The sequence below is a fragment of the Dendrobium catenatum genome, unplaced genomic scaffold (genome assembly GCF_001605985.2).
Source record: "Dendrobium catenatum unplaced genomic scaffold, ASM160598v2 original_scaffold_27042, whole genome shotgun sequence".
NCBI classification, from domain to species: domain Eukaryota; kingdom Viridiplantae; phylum Streptophyta; class Magnoliopsida; order Asparagales; family Orchidaceae; genus Dendrobium; species Dendrobium catenatum.
Window position 1 is genome coordinate 90,420 of NW_021345501.1, and position 19,846 is coordinate 110,265.

At 36.7% G+C, this 19,846-nt stretch overlaps 1 protein-coding gene across 4 annotated transcripts in view; it reads left to right on the forward strand.

The window, feature by feature from the left end:
• Positions 1–19,445, forward strand: part of LOC110112854 (protein LOW PSII ACCUMULATION 3, chloroplastic) — a 47,225-nt gene extending 27,780 nt beyond the window's left edge. The window contains exons 4-13 of one of the 4 annotated variants that reach the window (XM_020845221.2): positions 2,076–2,138; positions 2,486–2,597; positions 5,954–6,039; positions 12,154–12,212; positions 12,299–12,401; positions 12,473–12,533; positions 18,365–18,447; positions 18,655–18,735; positions 18,879–18,970; positions 19,244–19,445. In XM_020845221.2, coding sequence (XP_020700880.1) covers positions 2,076–2,138; positions 2,486–2,597; positions 5,954–6,039; positions 12,154–12,212; positions 12,299–12,401; positions 12,473–12,533; positions 18,365–18,447; positions 18,655–18,735; positions 18,879–18,938 — 708 coding nt within the window. In that variant the 3' untranslated portion in view covers positions 18,939–18,970; positions 19,244–19,445. Of the gene's footprint in view, positions 1–2,075; positions 2,139–2,485; positions 2,598–5,953; positions 6,040–12,153; positions 12,213–12,298; positions 12,402–12,472; positions 12,534–18,364; positions 18,448–18,654; positions 18,736–18,878; positions 19,094–19,243 lie in introns of those variants that run through there. The other 3 variants (XM_020845220.2, XM_028691617.1, XM_028691618.1) reach the window with 3 other exon arrangements.
• The last annotated feature ends 401 nt before the right edge of the window (positions 19,446–19,846 follow it).

A 19,846-nucleotide genomic window follows, 5' to 3' on the forward strand; every position in this document is an offset into this window, starting at 1 on the left:
CGAGAAGAAAGGGTGGAAAGAGCCCGCAGGATTTCCAAAGCAAACCCGCAGGTTAAAGCTTTTCCAAAAATAACATTTCATTCAACTAACTTCAAACATTACAAATCCTCCATATATATAGGTATGAAAGGGAATACAAAGAGACACTAACATTAAATTTAACACAAGAAACTAAGCATCAAAAGCATTAAACCCAAATGCTTTTCACGCAAAAACAGCCCAAGCCAAGAAACCGAAGAGGTAGCCGCGGGAGCCAAGGAGGCCGAGCAGGAACCAAGGGGCCACGGCCTTGGGAAAGAGCCCAGGCACGGGAAAACTAGCGGCCAGCCGGAATTCCAAGAGGCAAAGCACAAAAAACAATAAGCCATGGAGGAAACCAAGGAGTCACCTCATGGGAAAAGCAAATTCTTGGAATTCCAAAGGCCGGTTTGGAATTCCAAGAGCCAAACATGAATACAAACATAAAAAACATAAAAAGTAAGATAATAAATGAATTAAAATGTTAGCTAATGAGCTAACCGTTAGTTCAATAAATGAATTAAAGTCCAGCTCATAAATGAGCTAAAATTTCAGCTCAAATAGTAGACTCAAGGGAAACCAAAAATCTAATTATTTTTGACATGAGTTGACCCCCCCTTTGTCTACATCAAATGAAAATTAGGGTATTTTGTTGGGAGCAAGCCAGGTAGAGTGATCAATTGAGAGGAAAGGAAAATTAAGCCCTCTTTTTTTGCTTTATTGAAACCATATCCCAACAAACTGAGCTTATTCCTTTTTCAAGCTAGTCTACATCTTGCCTCCATTAAAAAAAAAAAGATGGCCAAATTGATTCAGAAGTCTTTAGGTCCTCCACATGAATTATAGATTGTCATTAGATGATTAATGAGCAGGCCATACTTGAAAAGATCTAGGTGGGTTTTGGAAATGATTTTGGACCTATAGATAGGCATTGCTTTGCCTGGTTGAAAAATAAATTTGTGTATGAAGTATATTATATTTAGATGAAAACGTATGATTAATTGTGGACATTTTCAACATGCAAATTTAAAAATATTCATTCTAAGAATAGCATGAGTGTCAGATGGGTTTCATTTATGGTGAAAGTTTTTGGGCCTCCATTGACCTAGGCCAGTCCAGTCCAGTGATGAGATTTAACATGCTTAATGTTAAATTCAGAGAATTAGAGAGGGAAAAGACTTAATTTTATCATGCAAAACTATTCCTATTTATAGATCTATATAAGATATCTTAATAAGGAAATAAATAATTATAGAATTATGCATAATTGCCCCAATATAATCATTCCTAAATCAGCCACCTAAATATAGAAGGAGATCGGCGTGATCCAGGTGAGCCTTCCACGGATCCCCATGCTGGTCGTGGGCCAAGGGACGACTGGATTTAACAACATGATTAAGGTGAGCCTCCCATGGTTCCCCATGCTATCCGTGGGATTAAGGGCTACGGGATAGTTGGGATTTTAACACTCCTCAAGCTGGTATTCTCAGCTTGGTAATTATTACCATAAAAGTAGAGTTATCTGGTCCCTTGGTGCACCATGGAGTCATTCATTTGGTCAAAGCTTTGGGAGAAATTAGATTTAGACATTGCGGTGGCAAATTGTAGCAATAAATGCTATGTTAAGCATGGCAGCAATGAAGGTTGCATTGGTTATATATATATATATATATATATATATATATGATAACAACCACAAGGGCCATCAGAATCTATACAAGATATCTTAATATGGAAACAAATAGTTTTAGAATCATGCATAATTTACCTAATATAATTTTCTAAATCAGCAACCCAAATATAGAAGGAGATCAACATGATCTAGGTGAGCTTCCCGCAGATCCGCATGCTGGCCGTGGGCCAAAGGACAACTGAGATTTAACAACATGATCTAGGTGAGCCTCCCACGAATCCCTATGCTGTCTGTGGGATCAAGGGCTACGGGACGGTTGTTGAGATTTTAACACTTAATAATGTAGAAAGCACACTAGTTTATTAATCTTTGAAATTGCTTTTATGACGTTTCTGTTTATTCCCTTTATGTTTCATAATGTCAGGTATTCCCTGACAAACCAGAAAAGCGCCGGGCTTCTCAGTTGTTCAAAGCGGCACTAGATACGGTATGCAGTTAGTTTCGTTGTCTAATGCACACTTTTTTGTTTCTGTTTAGTACAAGTTAATTTTGATTTTTTTCCAATAATTTTAGTGGCCATTGCTTTTTTTATTCATCCATACTTGCGATTGTAAGGCACTTTCTAATTCCTTAATAGACATTGTATTCTTCGATATAATGGTGTATCACGTAGTTCGTTGGATGATGTGCATTTTCGTTGTCTAATGCACACTGCTTTGTTTCCTTTTTAGTACAGGTTAATTATGAATTTTTCCATAATTTTAGCGGCCATTGTTTTTTTATTCATCCTTGCGATTGTATGGCACTTTCTAATTCAACATTGTATTCTTCTAGATTAATGGTGTATCACTTAGTTCGTTGGATGATGTGCCAAGCGGGCCTGTGACAAGCTTCTTCAAGTCCATAAGAAACACACTGGATTTTGATTTTGCAGATTATAATGAAGGTTAGTCCCTTTGAGTATACACGTGTTTACTTATAAAAGTATTTTAACAGAATTTCTGAGTTATAAGTTTAATATTTCATGTAAATTCTTTCTAGATTAAGCCCTTTTCTTGGGAGGCTTTTGGCCTGACAAGTTAATTTATTGACAATATTTTTCACTGGTTAATAGCGTGCTCCATTTTTTACTTGAAGGAAATGCAGTAAATGCTATCTTCTTTTTTACAGCATTCTTGTCAAGATTATTAGATTTAGTAAGCCTTTTAGAACCATCATTTTGAGAAAACAATATTCATGTCTTATTTAGTAAGACATTTGTTTAAATAAGAGAAAATTAAAAAAAAATGGATAAAATATTTATTTGACAGAGTTTAGGATTAATTGTGCAAAGAATAAGTATGTGATATGTATTTTTAGCATATGTGGTATTATTAATTATCGGCTAATATTTTTTAAGATAAAATTATTATTATGTGGGTATGCTTAATTATTTTGAATCCATTATATAGAAGAATGGGGAAAAAAGAATATGCAAATTCTAAAATTAAGATTTTAGTGATTATAATAGAGAAATGTCTCGTTTATATTATGATAATTTAATATTTTGGAGGCTCGCATGTAAATTTATAAAATTGTAACTAGGTTGGTTGGTTTGTATGGGCCCAAGTGTTGAAAATAATACATGGAAAGCCAAGTTGAGCACCAAAGAAATGAAACTTTTAAGATGAATGAGGGGCGAAATAAAAGAATGATAGTCTAAGAAATGATTATGGTAGAGGAATTGTGGAAGTAAAATTATTGTAAATAAGGTAACAGAATGCACATAAAGGTGCTTTGAGCGTATAAAGTGAAAGGTAAAGGCACATCAATAAATTGGGTGGACAGAATGACAAAATGAATAATGAAGGATTAAGATGAAAAATGGGTATAGAATGGGTAACATGGATACAGCTTGTGCACAAAGATTTGGCTGGTTTAGCACCTCTTACAACATTCAAAAAGAATGAATGAAGAATAAAGGTTCTTAAAGTTGACCCATAATAGTGGGAAAAGGCTAATTTGATGATGATGAATGCCGTCATTTTTTAGAAATAAATCTTATGCTTGTATGAATGGCATTGTAAATCCCTTGCTCATTGAACTTTATTTATTTTACGGATCTCATTTATGGTCTATATGGGAAGTTTTTCTAGCTGAAAAATTAAAATTATATTAACTCAGAATTTCTTTAAGAAAATGATTCAAATCTTTGTAATTTAACTTGCATGTGTAAAATTGGTTTAAATCATCATCCTTCCAAGTTTGAGGAAGGTTGGTACCTTCACTCATGTGTAAACGATATGCGCCAAGTTTAACTGTCTCCATAATATATAACCCTTCCAATCAGGTGTTAGCTTTGCAACTCCTTTAGATTTCTTTTTGGATTTTTTTTCCTCAAAAGTAAATCCCATGGCAAGAAAGACTTTGCCAGCATTATGATAGGAATTACTTAGTTCACAAGTAATTCTAATCCAAACCAATAAATTTACAGCAGCAAACTGCTGTCCGCAGCAGAGAAAACAGCAGGAAAACAGGGAAATCTGAGAGAAAACGCAAGAAACGACTTGTATTTCACTAGCAATGAAAGCAAAACAAAGAAAGATACAACGTTCTTCGATTTGAGAGGAAGAACAACTCTCCACAAGTCTCTAGCAAACCCTAGAGCCCAAGAACACCAAGAGATCTCAAACTTCTCCTTCAAATTCAAGATGATCCTAATTTTCCCCCCAATCTCCTAATTAAACAAAAATAATCATAAAGGACAATAATGGATTTCCTAAAACAGCCCCCTCATTCAAATTTCTCCCTCCCAAATCAAAATTAATCCCACGTGGGGTCCACAGGAAGCTTCGCCTCTTGCTGCCGTTTCCGCCCAGCCCTTCTCGCGTAGCAGTGGACCGGTCTCTGTTGGACCGGTCCAACCGGCCCATCCTGGGCCGGTCTAACATTACTCCCCTCCCAAAAACTCACCTTGTCCTCAAGGTGAAAGGAGGGGAATTGCTCTTTCACTCTTTCAAACGGCTCCCAAGTCGCGTCGAACTCAGGGAGGTCCTTCCATTGAATCAACACTTCCTTGTTGCCTTCTTGATCTGATCTTACCCCCATAAGCTCGAGGGGCTCCAATATCACTTCCCAATCCTCTGTCATTGTTGCTGGTAATGCGGCACTAATTGCGTGCTCCCCGAGGGGGGTCCACAGGAAGCTCCCCCTTCTCGCGTAGCAGTGGACCAATCTCTGTTGGACCGGTCCAACCGGCCCAGGATGGGCCGGTCTAACACATTATTGTTGTGCTGCCCGTCTTATCATTGTGCTAACAAGACTTCTTCTGATGAATCTGATTTGTTAGCGGCTCTGATCATTTTCAAATTTCTACTATATCCATCCTCATCCACTCATTAGTGAATTTTGCTGTTGTTTCTTCTTAGGCAATGCATTAATTGTATTAGTCTAAAACCATAGCTTCCATGTCTGAAGTGAGGGCAAAGGGTTTCCCCTATAATTTTTGAAGCAGTAATGTAAGAACCTAGGTTTCATATATGCATTTTCCTTTGTTTCCTTCCAGGATTTCTTGAGGATTTATAAAATTGATTTATTGGCTTCCTCAAATATCTTTTTTTCTGTGGATATTAAGCTTCCATTGGTCTTTAGATGACTTACTAAAGCATTCTTGGGTCCGATGCTTATTCGTCATTGGCAATCTTCATCTTTTCATCTGCCAGTGAAGATCTAGTGGTGAAAGCTACGATCAATGGTTGCCCAAATCTACATATTATAGTAGTCTAGAGGAAATTTACCATAGTTGCAGTCTTTACTTTGACTAGTGTGTTGTCCTTTTGAAATGGCTAGCTAGTGCAAGTAGGAACCTCTTTGGCCTAATGAAGAGACCCACAAAATTTATTCCCTAGATACAAAATAGATTTAAACTATGAGATAGAAAAGTTCTTTCTTTATTATGCAACTTCTTTGGTCTAATGGAGGGCCACTCATTTAGGTTGGAATTTATCTAGTAGAATTGCTAGGAAGATTATCTTTACTATGCTAAACCTTGCTATTCTGCAACCAAAGATTAGTTGTCATTTGCTTTACCACCAATAATTATAATGACTTATTGAACTCTTGACAACCATACTTGCATGCCATGAATTAGATGGCCGATTTTTCTTTCTAATTGATCTTGTGAGTAAGACGTATTTTAATGCTTTTCTAAATTCAGTTAGTACATGCTTCATATATTCTCAAAAATAAAAGTTAATATAGATCTTCATATCTTGTTAACTTTTTTGTTTATTTCTTTAACTTTATTCTATTTATGTTTATTAGATCTTTGGAAGTCAAATGAGCCGCCCTCCTTGTTTGTATTTATCAACTGTAGCACTAGAGATCTTTCTCTTATTGAGAAGTATGTGGTACGTAGCAACATTTTAAACTCAGAGATCCTAATCACGTAATTTATGGCATTTTAAGAGAAAAATTCTTCTTTTTTGGATTCCAGTGAAATATCACTTGGAGGAATAGATAATTATGTAAATATGTGGATCTGAAAAGCATGATTTAAATTTACTTGTTACATTGTTTTGTCCCCTGCCAACTTGTCATCTTTGATCTCCATGGCACCAAGTTTTAATCCTTTTTCTATAGCAGAAGTTTGCCTCAACATCAAAGGACATGGTACAAATGATGGCTTAGATTGAAGTCTGTTGGGTGATAAAGCGGAGTGGTCTCAAATCAATTTAATTGTTGTTGTTACTAGTTAAAATTATTCTGAGGTAGCTTTCAGTTTATTTCTGGAATCAATTTTGAAGCAAATGTTGGAGTGTCTTATGCAATTTATGATGTCTTTCTATGAAAATTAGGAAAATTATTAGGTTTGACTACTACAAAGAGGGTTATTGATGTGGAACATATAACGAAATTGTAGGATTTTATTAAGAAATTTGTTTTAGCAATGAATTTATAAGATTAATATTTCACTAAGTTAGGATTTTCAGTTTTCGTAGTTATTGATTTGCTTCTAGTATGCGGTTACACGATAGATTAACAGAACGATTCAAGACAATAACAAGACGATAGCAAGACAAATATGCAATTAACAATAATCCGGCACTTAATAAATAGAACCTTCGAGTTTCCCTCTCGATCACTCTTTTGAAGTAGGGTTAGCGGAGGATGAAGGTTAGCAAGCCTAGTGATGCTACTGAAAGACGGAGGATGCTGGCGGTTTTGATCAACGGAGAGTTGGTCGGAGTTGGAGAGACGGGTGGTCGTCCTGCGATCTTTCACGATCCTGTAGGTTGTTGCTCTTCGATGATGTCCGCCAAAGTAAAGAGAATACGTTCCACGTATTCTTCGACGGTGCCTTCAGATCCAAATCCGGGATCGAAGAAAGGTGATTGAATGATGTCGATTTCCTCTTGAAAATTGTAAATGAATCTATGATTAACTTCCGAATCCGCCATACATGGACATGGGAGGACTCTTTGTTGTGTGCCTTGGAGGGGGAGGACTGGCGCTTGGTGGTCGGGAGAGAAGGAGGGACGGCGGTTTGGGGCTAGGCAGGATGAGGGAGGGGACGGCTAGGGTTAGTGAAGGGGGTTTGAGGTTTTAATTTTTTCCTTTTGGAATTAATTATCCAAATAGGGTAATTAATTAAAGGAAATAATGGGGTGGAGGGAAGAACTAGATTTCAAAATTTTGGAGGCCAAAGAGGGGCCGGCGGCATGCATGGAGAAAGGAGGTTATTTGGAGATATTTAGGAAGGGATTAGGGAGCTTTAATGGAGGCTTTGAATTAATTAGGAGAGAGAGGGGATCCAGGAGAGGTGGCCGGCCATATAGGGCTAGGAGAGAGTTTAATTTCATTAAACATGCGGTCCCCAAGGGAGGAAATAAAAATTTGACACAAATCTGAATTTAATTTCAGATTTGTTCAAATTAGGGAGGTTTCCTAATTTAAATTATAGCCTTAGGAAAGAATTTGAATTCAATTGCTTAATTGAATTTCAATTAGAAGCTTTCCTAATTAGCTAAAACCCATTTTAGGAAAGTGATTAATGGGCATTTGAATTTTAAAATTGGGAATCAATTGGAGGGGCCGACTGTTTGGACTTGTGGAGAGGGGCGGATGGGTTGGGGAGGCCGACGGCTGGTGGCCGGCGGGTGGATTGGGGCCGGCGGCTTGGGCGGCCAAGCGGGGGAGGGTGGCCGTCGGGTTGGGTAGGGTCGACTCTAGGAGGGGAAAATGGGGAGGGGTTTGGGGAGGCCGGCCGGTGGTGGAATGAAATTGGTGTGAAGGTAAAAGAGAAAGAAGAAATCGAAGAATCGCGAACCTAGGAATCCACCAAGTTTGACAGGTATTGCTCTCACCCTCACCTAGGGTTCCTCCTCTCAAGAACTCACAAAGAGATCTAGCAAGAAATTGTAATTTTCATTCATAATCATCATGAGAAAAAATACGACGACTAGGCCTTCATATATAGGCCTCCAAAGCACAATGTAAAAGGCACAAATGCCCTCATGCTACAAGTGAAAAACTGAAAAATAATTAAAAGAAATGCATTAAAACATCATAAAAGAAACTATGAATCGCAGCCGTCGATCTACTATTCCGCCGATGATAAGTATGTCGAAATCTCCTATGGATGTCCTCATCAGTTATCTAAGGCTTAAGGCTTCCCACCAATTCAGAGTTGAAGAAGGGTTGATTTAGGCGATCTTGTCTGTGTATTATTGAGAGGTTGTTTCTATGATTCAAATGTATGACCTCCCATCACAACAATGGAACTGAATCTTTTCCCCTGGCCCATACATTGAACAATCGTAGTAGACAGAAATATGTTTTAATTTTATAATAGTTTATTCTAATCATCGGTTCATATTTCTGCGTAGAAAGTTGGTTCACAAAAATAAAATAACATGTTAAATAGTTTTCATTTACTGATGCGTGGCTATGTAACCAATCATTAAGCATCTTGCCATCCAATCAACTAATATAAGCGCTGCTTGATGCATGATGCGTGGCATCAATTTCTAATCCAAGATATAAATATACAGTCGAAACCTTGACATGTTAGATGGTGAAAACGATTATTAGTTATTATTTAAATTTTAAGGATTTCTAGGTAATGTTTGCAAAGTTTATATTTAACATGTAATGCGGGTCAGTTATAGAAAATAAAAGTACAATCAATTAAAGATGCAGATTAAGAATACTGAAGACTTGAAAACGATAAACTTTAAATTACAAGAATTACGAGAGATAGGTGTTACGCCGGCCCAGGAGGGGCCGACTGGACCGGTCCAGGAGGGACCGGTCCGGGTCTATTCCAGGCGACGGAATAGACCCAGCGGAAGCCAGAGATGGGGCGGAAACTTTGTGGAGCCCATTATGGGCTCAATGCAAGATTAGGAGGGAAATATTTTGAACTAAGGGGTGTTTAGGTAATTTGTAATATTCCTTTGTCTTTAATTAGGTGTTTTGGGAGGGATTTAGATTATCTTGAATTTGAATCTTTTTTTGAGATCTAGGGTTTGTGTTCTTGGGCTCTAGGCTACGGCTAGAGATTTGGAGAGTTTTTCCTTCCTCTCGAATTGAAGGAAAGTTGTATCTTGCAAGTGCTATTCATCACTTATTAAATAAAAGTGTTTGCTTTGTTTCTCTTACGTTTTCTCCTTCGTTTTTCTCTCCGAATCCACTGTTTTTGGCTGTTTTCCTGTGTGGACAGCAGTTTTCGTCCTAGATCTACTTGGTTCTTGGTGTGAAACACTTGGAAATCCAAGTGTTTCCTATCAATAGGGTCATCCACTCATTGTAGTTCTTTGATCCCATTGTTTGATTTAGATAACCAAATTTGGTGGCTCCGACAACTACTGATCACTTCTCCATATTGTGAACAAATCAAGTAGAATAATTAGAAAGTAAGGTGATGGAAAAAATAAAGTGAAAGAAAAGAACGAGTCAGGTAGGTGTACGGTGTACCCACACACAGTTTTCTTCAAACTTCACACTTGACAGAATTTTACATCGAAGAAATTTCTTCGGAAAAAAAGACTAGATTTACAAAAGTTATAGCATAAAGAATAAGAAGTCACTCATATGTTATGGCTAGAATTGCTAAGTGCTCCCTAAAGACAACTCCAAATAGCCGACACAATAAGTGGGCGTGAATCCTAAACTGATTGGAATGTTTAGTTCGTTGAGTGTCATGCATCATGGGTTGATGCCTTATCCACTTTGGAGTGGACGATATAATGACCGCCCAATTTATTTGGATGCTTAAAAACAATGGCTTTAATTGTTGGTCCTAATGGATGATTTATTATTTCTCAGTGAAAGTGTGGTTTGGTAGAGACAGGCATGGGTAGAAGGGGGGCGAGAGGGCGGAAGGGGTGGGAGAGGGAGGGAGAGCTAACTTTTATGGTTTGGAGTGTGGAAAAGTTAGGATTTTAGCACCACATACTAAAGAAAGAATTTCAACTCAAAATGATAAAACATCCTGGTGCCCCTTGCTTTTATTAATTCCATAGCCTTCCTTGAATTAAATAAGGACACCTACTTAATGTAGTTTGACATGAGTGTACCCTAACCCCAATGGCATATTTAGCCCTACTTTAGCCTAGATCAAATGGTATAGTTAAGACAAAATAGTGTATTTATACATAGTGTATGTTGATGTACAACCAAAAGTAATTTAGTTGACTCATAAGGGTTGCCAATCCAATGTCGCTTGTATAGACATCTTTTTGGTGCAGTGCTTTTTATACATGCTTGTAGACGGCCCTTGAGTTTTTATGGCTCAATTCTATGATATCACAACTCCCAATTCTACTGGATCACAACTCCCTCAATGAAGTTTAATATGCTTTTAGAATTTATGTTGTAGTGAGAAAATCCCTCCTTGAAAATCCCTGCCCCATAACTGATTAAGAGTATTTTTATGGCTTAATTCTACTGGATCACAACTCCCAATTCTACTGGATCACAACTCCCTCAATGAAGTTTAATATGCTTTTAGAATTTATGTTGTAGTGAGAAAATCCCTCCTTGAAAATCCCTGCCCCATAACTGATTAAGAGTACGACTTTGTACTGCTAGCAATCCAACTAGCCATTCTTCATGGCACCAATTGCTTCTTTGTTGTAAAAAGTATTGTTTGTTGACAACCTGCTCTTATGACCTACCTAACTTCCTTACTTCCATCTTCTGCTTGTTGTTTACCATGGAAAAAGTGGGTGTAGTGGCTTGGGTCTAGTAGCCACAGATAGTAGAAAAAAGGCAGTAAATACACATTTATTTTATGATTCAATCACATTTAATTTCATTCACTCGTCCCTTTCATTATTTGCCCGTCAAAAGGCTGAGTGAATCAATGAACTAAATATATACGTATAAATACCTTCATAGATGTCTTAACAAGTTATGTCTAGGTCATGATGAAGGTGTTCACCAACAAGAGAACGTTCAAGCAAGCAATTTGCCTTGAACTGGGCGAGTCCATGACGGTGTATCAGGCAGATCACTTACCACTCGCTGCTACCTTAGTCATCAGCTCTTAGTGCAGGACCATCTCCCCTCATCCGAGGTCAGTTATAGGAAGGCTCTCATCCCATGAGTATAACTTGTACCACTTATGCTCAGCACCGCATCGAACCCCAATTTTCTCAACACTCATACCTATTCTCCTGCGAAGATCCTTAGCTTAGTGTAAGATAATAAGGTCTAACCGGTCCGCCACTACAAAACTCATCCAACCCGACGCCAGCCCACAACACATCGGATCTCGCCCTCTATGCCATTTAGACATTACTACACTCGCCCGGAGATGAATCCTCCATCCCAGTTCTCCCATCCATTACAGGGTGACGTGTGTATAGCATTGTATAGTTTTGGATATGCAATCTGTGTAGAGTTGTATTTTTTATCTTTTCCAATGTAACCCTTTATGTAGCCCCTAAATCTTATAAGGGGTAATGAGCACTATTTAAAACATAAAAAATGATTTATCAATTCAAAAGAGGTCTCTTGGATTAGCAGGGAATTTTCTACTTGTCTGAGATCCTAATTCTTCTCTACTCTTCTTCTACACTCTTCATTCTTAGTCACATGTTGCTTTGCTCTTTAGATAAACTTGCTAGTAAGGTCACTATCTTTCACGAATTTGATGCATAAATTTTTTTTACTTCTTCCTTCTCCAAGTACTTTTTCATTCCCCATCAGCATTGATGCTACCTGTTGATACGTATAATTGGTACATGATTTAGCAACTAAATTTTTTCTTACTGTCAAAAAATTGAAGAAGCAACCAGCTTTCCTTTATCACAAGTACAGATACCATATCATGCAAGAAGATTTATTTAGGATTTTTTTCTTTGAAAATATGGCTTAGGCTTTGTAACAAAGGCTTGGTGCAGTACCATTTTCATCTCAAGTATCCCAATTAAGTGCATTTGAGTTCTGTTATAAGCATGCCCTTTGCTTTTGATTCATCCTCAATCCTTTTTTTTTTCTCGAATTTTAATTCTCAGGAGAGATATGCTGTGTCCATCCCAAGTATTCTTTTTAATTTGGAACTAGATACCTTGCGGTATGCAGCATATGATGTATTTTTTGGATTGAAGCATTAATCAAACGCATTGTCCCTGCTCAAATCTCCTGATTTGTTTGTTGCAGTTCTGACTTGGGTTTGTTGGGATTCCCAACAAAAGACCTGCATTACCGGTTTCTTTCTCAATTTTTACCAGTATTCTATATTCGAACGAGAGAATATTCTAAGGTACTTGTTTTATTTTGCTTGTCTGGATTGTCTTTTTATAGTATTTAATGTCTTTGTTTCTTTATATGAAGACTGTACCAGTTCCGCCCTTTGTGGTGAATTATGATGGAGCCTTATTTCGTCAGTATCCTGGTGAGTAAAATGCTTTTGAATTAAACATATTAAGTTTTCATAATTTGAGGTTTTTTTTATAGCCGTAATCCCTCTTGCTCTGCAGTAATAAGCTACTGGTAGGCAGTGATATTATTCAAATAATAAATAGTTTGTGATGATTGGCATGATAAATATACCTAGGCAGTATTGCTTATATTTTGATGTATTTGCCAGTTAATTATTCATCAATAGTTGCCAGCTAAACTTATGATTTGTATAAAGAATAGTATAGAAAGTAGTTGTGTGACTTGGATCCCATCTCCAAATAATTAATTTATGAACAAAGAGGCCATCTTAGTGAAGGCCAATTTTTCACTACATATTTATAACCGACCTAAAAAAATATATATATATCACCGACTTAGTAAAATAGTCCATTCTGCTTTTTTTTTGTGAGATGAAAAGGGCGAGGATAACTCTTGACCAAATGAATCTTGTATAGAAGTTTCAAAATTAAATTATGATGGCCAAGATTAAGGTGAGAAAGCAGGGGTTGAGGGACCTTGGATGGATGAAATAATGAGTTCTAGATTGCTCAAGTTCGATGCATTTTGAGTTTAGTGGAGCCCTATTTAATCATTTTGGTAAAGCCACTGAAATTGATTATTGTATTTTGCGTTGCGTATTACTATGCTCTAAATTCTTTGCAGGCTAAAATTTTTTGCTTCAAATCAAACCCAAACTTTAAATTCCAAAAATTAAATATTGCTTAAACATGAGATCACATAGAAAGAAGCATAATTTACATTACTATAAGTTGGTAGCTGTTCATTGGAGATTTCTTTCAACAATATAAATGATTAACAAATGGTGGTGATTAAAAGTAGTTCTTGATCCAATTAAAGGTAACAAAAATCAGAATGATAAGATAGATTTGGTGCTTATTTTTTAGACAAATTATAGAAAATTATAAAACAATGGCATGATCTTCACACAAGTGTTTTACTCCTAAAAATATGATCAAGTGTTATTGAAATTAATTTAGTGTGATTGAAGACAAAATGTGTGTTAAAGTTATTATGAAGTTTTTAACATTAGCTATTATGTAATACTTGTTAGAAGGTGTGGTGGTGGAGTGTCCAAAGAGTTCTCAATCACAATATAATTACATACATGCTTAATATTAAGTTTTATCTTCTTGTGTTTATAGATATGCTTACAACAGTATTCAGAAGCATCCTATAATGTGCTATATATTGAGGTGATACTAATGATAAGTGAGGCTTTGTTTTGAAGTAACAACAAAATTAGAAGTAGAATAAGGATTGAGAGCATGATTTATATTTTGTAGTGTATATAAAATTAATAATCAATTGGTGCAAAGATCAAATGCTATTTCAATGTAATATGTTCAACTGTCATGGATCTATTATGTAAAAGTTTGCGAAAGTAGATGAAGGCAAATTGTTTTTCAACTAAATTTGGTTAGTGAAAATTTAGAAATGTATTTTAAGAGTTATTAAATTCTAGCCGTACATTGGCATTTTGATCCCACGGCTAGGATGGGAATCCGTGGGAGACTCACCTGTTAAATCCCAGTTGTCTCTTGGCATTTTAATCCCACGGCTAGAATGAGAATCCGTGGAAGGCTCACCTGGATCACGCTGATCTCCTTCCATATTTAGTTGGCTAATTTAGGAAGGATTATATTAGAGCAATTATGCATGATTTTGTAATTATTTATTTCTTTATTAAGTTATCTTGTATAGATCTATAAATAGGGATAGTTTTGTGCAATAAAATTAAGCATTTTCCCTTTCCAATTCTCTGAATTTAACAACACTGATATGTGCTAAGAGAATATCATATAGATGTAAAATGAGATGAAATAAAATGTGGATTGAGTGCATAATTTGTGCTTATAGTGCATATGAATTAATAATCAATTGCCGCAAGATCAAGTGATATTTATGTGCCATAGGTTTAACTATGATGAATATATTAAATAAAAGGTGAAATTATATGAAGACATTTTCTTCATCTAAATTCGAATGATCAAAATGTAGAAATGTATTTTTAAAGTGATAATGTGCTAAGAGAATATCATATAGATGTAAGAGATATTTTTACCATAAAAGAAATAAACGAAGAAATAAACCAAAAGAGAACAAAGTTCTTGTATAATTCGCTAATCTAATTCTGTACAACTCTCACGAACATCTCCTACTTCCACGTTGTATCACTTGCTCTATTTTATTTATTTAATGAAAATCTCTTTTCTAAATTTCTCCAATATGTTTGTTCTTACATCTAAAATCTATGCCTTCCCACTTGCTCTTGCAGTTTCCAAACCCCACAAACTCACATGAATTTCAGTGTGCATCTTCCTTGATTCCTCATGCTTGAACTTGCTCTCTTTTCCTGCAATGCTTATTCTCTAACTTTCAGTCTCACTTGCCGTCTCAATCTTTGCTCCCTTGTCTTCTTTCTTGTTTCTCACCACCTATACTATTTTCATGCACTCTTTCCTCATGCCCTAGACGGCCAATGCTTCTCTCATCCCAAATGCACAATCCCACTCTAGCAACCACACTTTAATACTCCCTCTCTATATGGCAACGAGCTTGACCTCCTTGCGTTCAATGATTTTGACTTCCTCGTGTCAATGAGTTGAAAACCTTTAATCCATTTACTTTTTTGCCCAAACATGGGTATAATTTTTTTCCTTCGTCTCACTTGCAAAATATATATAGGGATCTTATAACATTTTAGAAAGTATATAAAACATTTTTGATTTCAAAACTTATCTAATGTCATGTTATAAATTATGCAATTTGAATGTTCTAGCAGGTAATTATGACTTAAAGTCGCAAGCTCCCGAAAAATCACACCTCGTCCTCTCTGCGTCCTTTTCTTTCGGCAAGGCAAGCTTTAACGAGGTTAAGTTCGGTGTAAATTTTCAGAAGGCAAATTGTATTTTTATATAAGACACTACTCAGAGATTTCGCCCTCATTTCGTGAGGACTTTATAATCTGGGTTATGGTTTCCTTATAGAAGGCATAATTATTCCTCCTGATAACGAGAAATTTTTTTAATTAAAACTGGTTGTTTGATAGGCACTAAGTACCCGGCGTATAGTAGCAGCAGCTTTATGATTTAAATTTTTAATTTTTAGGTTTTTAAATTCACCACTGTATACTTAAACCAGGTGATGGGAGAATGATGGCCTATCTGATTAAGATCTCATGGTTTTGTCGTCCGGGGCTATCGTAATCCCTAGTCTACTTAGTTGGAGGAAGTAGTCAACCCAACTTGACCAAAGGATTATTGTCGGCAGCCATACGTTGCTTCGTTAAAGGGGATCTTGTGGACTTGGGATGAATGTTTATTTAAGGGGACAAATCTAAGTCAATCTTAGCTAACAGAGGGCTTTGTGTCCTATCAAATATATCATATGATTCATTATTCAAGGGTTTAGAGCTATTGGGGAACATACGAGCTCACCCCTTTACCGTAATTTAGTAGTATCATTTGGCGGCAAAATCATATGGTCGGTGGGCCTTGATCATAATCATTTACATGTGATATTATTTGTCAACAAAATGCAGTCGCACAATCGATGGTATAATAGCCTTTCCCTGTTTGTCAAGATAGACAATCACGGATACTTAGTGTTTCTCACCTAATCGTGTTAAGAAAAGCATGCCAAAGGCTTTCTCGGCTCGTCGCGAGTGTTGCCTATGAGTTTTGTTCGCCGGTTAAGAAAAGCATGCACAGGTTCCTCTTTTTCATGCTCCATGCGTTACATTTTAGACTTTTGCAATTTATAGGAAAAAAATTAGTGCTGGTCCGGGTTATACCTCAAGGTGCGCGGTGGCAAGGATGGAGATGGCGACGACAGAGGTAATGGCGTGGCACAAAGCACAAGGTTTATATATATCCCTCTTTCTAGTGTTGAATAAGAGATGAATCGGGATTTCTTTCCTTCTAGAGAGAGGAGAAGCTAAAGGGAGGGGGAGACAGAGAGGGAGAGCTTAGGGAGGTGGCCTAGCGAGAGAAAATGAGTTTCTCTCTCTAATTTTGGAGAGCGAAATAATGTTCTCTCGCTAGTTCTAGATAGAGAAAGTTAGGGCTAGGGTTTTGATGGAGAAGGGGGTAGGAGTTTGTGGTTAAGGTTTTTTATGAAGGGGGTATAGATTTGAGGTGTAGAGAGGGAGGAATTTTTTTTTTTTTTAGGGTTAAGGTTTTTTAGGTTTTGAGGAAGAAGAAGATGATGAGGAAGAGGAAGTGAGGAAGAAGAAGATGATGAGGCAGAAGAAACGAAGAGAAATGGAGGAAGATGTGAGGAAGGAGAAGAAAAGAAGGGAAGCGGGAGAAGAAGGAGAAAAGGTGGTGGTGGTCGACTGGTTGGAGGGCGCGACGGCAGGAGATCGGTGGGGTGGGTTGGGCGGAGGCTGGGAGTAAAGGATTCGGTCCTGCCACCTACAATCGAGAGAACGGGTTCAAAGGCCCCGTTTTAGTGATTTAGGTTTTTGATCGACGCACATCGAGCGAGTTCCATGTGATGCTGTTCTCTTTGCTTTTAAAATTCGTCGTGTGCGGTCAACTTAATTTTGAAACTAGTAGTGAGATCAAGAAAAGCATGCATATAATGATGCATAAACTTTCATAATTACCAACATTTTGTAATAATGTATGTGTAAAAATCTACCCATTGAGAACATTCAAAATAGCTTTTTAAGACTTTTAGAGAGCTATCATGAACATAAAAAATACCTCATTTATTCAATAAGCATAAAAATTATTAAAAAAAAATCAACAAATAAAATTTCAACTTATAGTCGAAGTGTCCAGAATAAAATATGCTACAATATACAAAAAGTTATACGGTAGAAATGTCATAAAACCCAAGAAAAGTATGTTTTTGCCTATATCTTATTATTTATTTGGAATTGAAATCAGAGCAGGTGTTTAGAAATTTACCTCGCGCCTGACAAAACTCTTAACTGGCCTGATGGATGAATTCAGCTCCACGGCCTCTAAACCTCTGTCATTTGTTTCTCTCCTCCTCTCCCTTCTCTCTTCCTTCTTGACAAAGTGAGGGGGTTAGGGGGAGATTTAGGTGAAATGAGAAATGGATTTAGATATTTTATTTTAAAGACATCTTTTTTGACTTGGCACTGTATGGCAACGCTCCACAAAATATTTGAGATCCACCCAGATTCCTCTAACCCGAGAGTTAAGTGCCGTAGCGCCCATTCTGAGTGTTGCAACTCTCCTTCAAATCTTCTTCTCAACAGAGAAGACAATACTGCAGCCCACCGTTCCCAAGACTGCAATGCTCCAAAGAACATGTTGCCTCATGATTTTCTCTTCTCCACTTCAATTACTAAACTTATTTACAGTTGGTTAGACATTCTATAATTTATAATTAATAATTAAATCAGAATAAGTAAAGATTCATATCAAATTAGTTCAATTAGCCCGGCTCTGGGACAACAGCCATTACACCTGTGAGGTCTAAGGTGGGATCAAGGTTTGATCAAGTTATAGCAAAGAGGGGGTTTCAGTTTATTCAAGAGATCTCATACTATCTTTCATCAAGATTTTTGGATTAAAATGTTTATGAAATTTTCAAATTTCTACTTTTATTCATTTATCCTCTTCATGCTCAAGCTAAATGTACTTTATTCTTCCGACTGCTGTTTTGACATATAGTCAGCTCTTGGATGAATTAGAATTGCATTAATCATAAAATTTTTATAATCTCAGACCACATAAAAATTTATATAGAAGAACTGATTTAGTAACTAGACTCTTTAAATAGGAGCTAAAGTACTCCCTAGGTAATGGCAACTCTTTTTTTTAGGACCTTGGCAGGTTATGCTTAAACAGTCTGATGGCTCCTATGCTTGCATTGCAGAAAGTGCTACACGGTTTACACTTGGGGAGGTAATAACACTTAGGCTTCGTTTGGGACGGCTTTCTTACGGCTTCTTAAAGTTACTTTTTAGTATAAAAATTAAATTTTTTGTATTAAAAAACCGCTTTAAGAATCAATAAAAAAGTCGCCACAAACGAAGCATTAGTTATTCTATAAAAAAGCAATAATGATTTATTTATGAATCTTATGATTGACCTGGCAATCAACAATGGCAGACAAAAGAAGAACTTTTAATGGTCCTCGGTTTGAAAGAGGAGAAAGGAAGCTCATTGGAATTTCTTAGAAGGGGATACAAGGTTTGGTGCCCCACTTCTTCCTAGCTATTTATAATGTTCTAAGTATTCGTAGAAAGATAGATGAATAACGCAAGGAAGCCTTCTGCTCATATCCTTATAATGACTTTCTATTAATCTGTGCTTTGCATAACGTCGCGTTGCAGAACGCTACTTGGTGGGAGGAGGATGTGGAGTTGGAGCTATCCTCTAATTGGCGGAGTTAATCAACGATGGCAATTGATCAGTATGTTGGCATGTAAATTACTTCTTTCCTCATTGACTGATCTGAATACACGCAAAAATTTAATTTGTGTAGTTTCATTTCTTTAGAATTTTTTAATATAAATTAATTATAAAAGATAAAGTATATTTAAGTTAATTGAATAGTTCAACGAGCTTACGATCCGAGCTGATTTAATATAGGAGTGGAGTGAGCTTGAGTATAAGCTTGAACTTGAATTCGTGACTTGATAAGCTCAAACCGCGAGCTCGACACTGCTAATTCCTTCTCTCATTGAACGCTTTTTAGGGCTCATCAAATGCAACAAGTTGTTCTTACTGGCCTTGAACAACATCCCCTTCTTTCCAGATATCCTCTGATACTCATCCCGCTTTGTGCTTTGTTCCAATTGGGCTTCGTAGACATCTCCTGTTTTAGGAAGCCCTCAGTAGAACTCTTCTCTCGCTGCGAGTTGTACTGATCAATCCACGAGCTTTCTTTCTCAGCCCTCCTAGCAAGTTTTTTTGGTCGATTTGTGTGCTTTGCACCTGAAATTTTATAGATATAATATATAAATGTATGATGCACCATTCATTGTTGATAAGGAGTTTATTTATGTCAGATTTTGTTTGGGGTGAAATAATTTTGTGCAGATACGGATACCATCCAGAGGCGAATTAGCGAATCATAACATGTCACGTCATCTCTTTGTTGTGTATTGCGGCTATGTACCCGTTGTGTACTGGGTGATGGTGTGCATTGTGATTCCCCTCCGGACGGTGTAGTGTTCACACAAAATAATCTCTTCTTTGAGACCATTTTTTACAATTATTTTTTCACTATTAAAAAAAAATTGTACTAAAAAATTACGTTAGAAAATAGTTAGAGAATTGTCCCAAACAAAATCTAAAT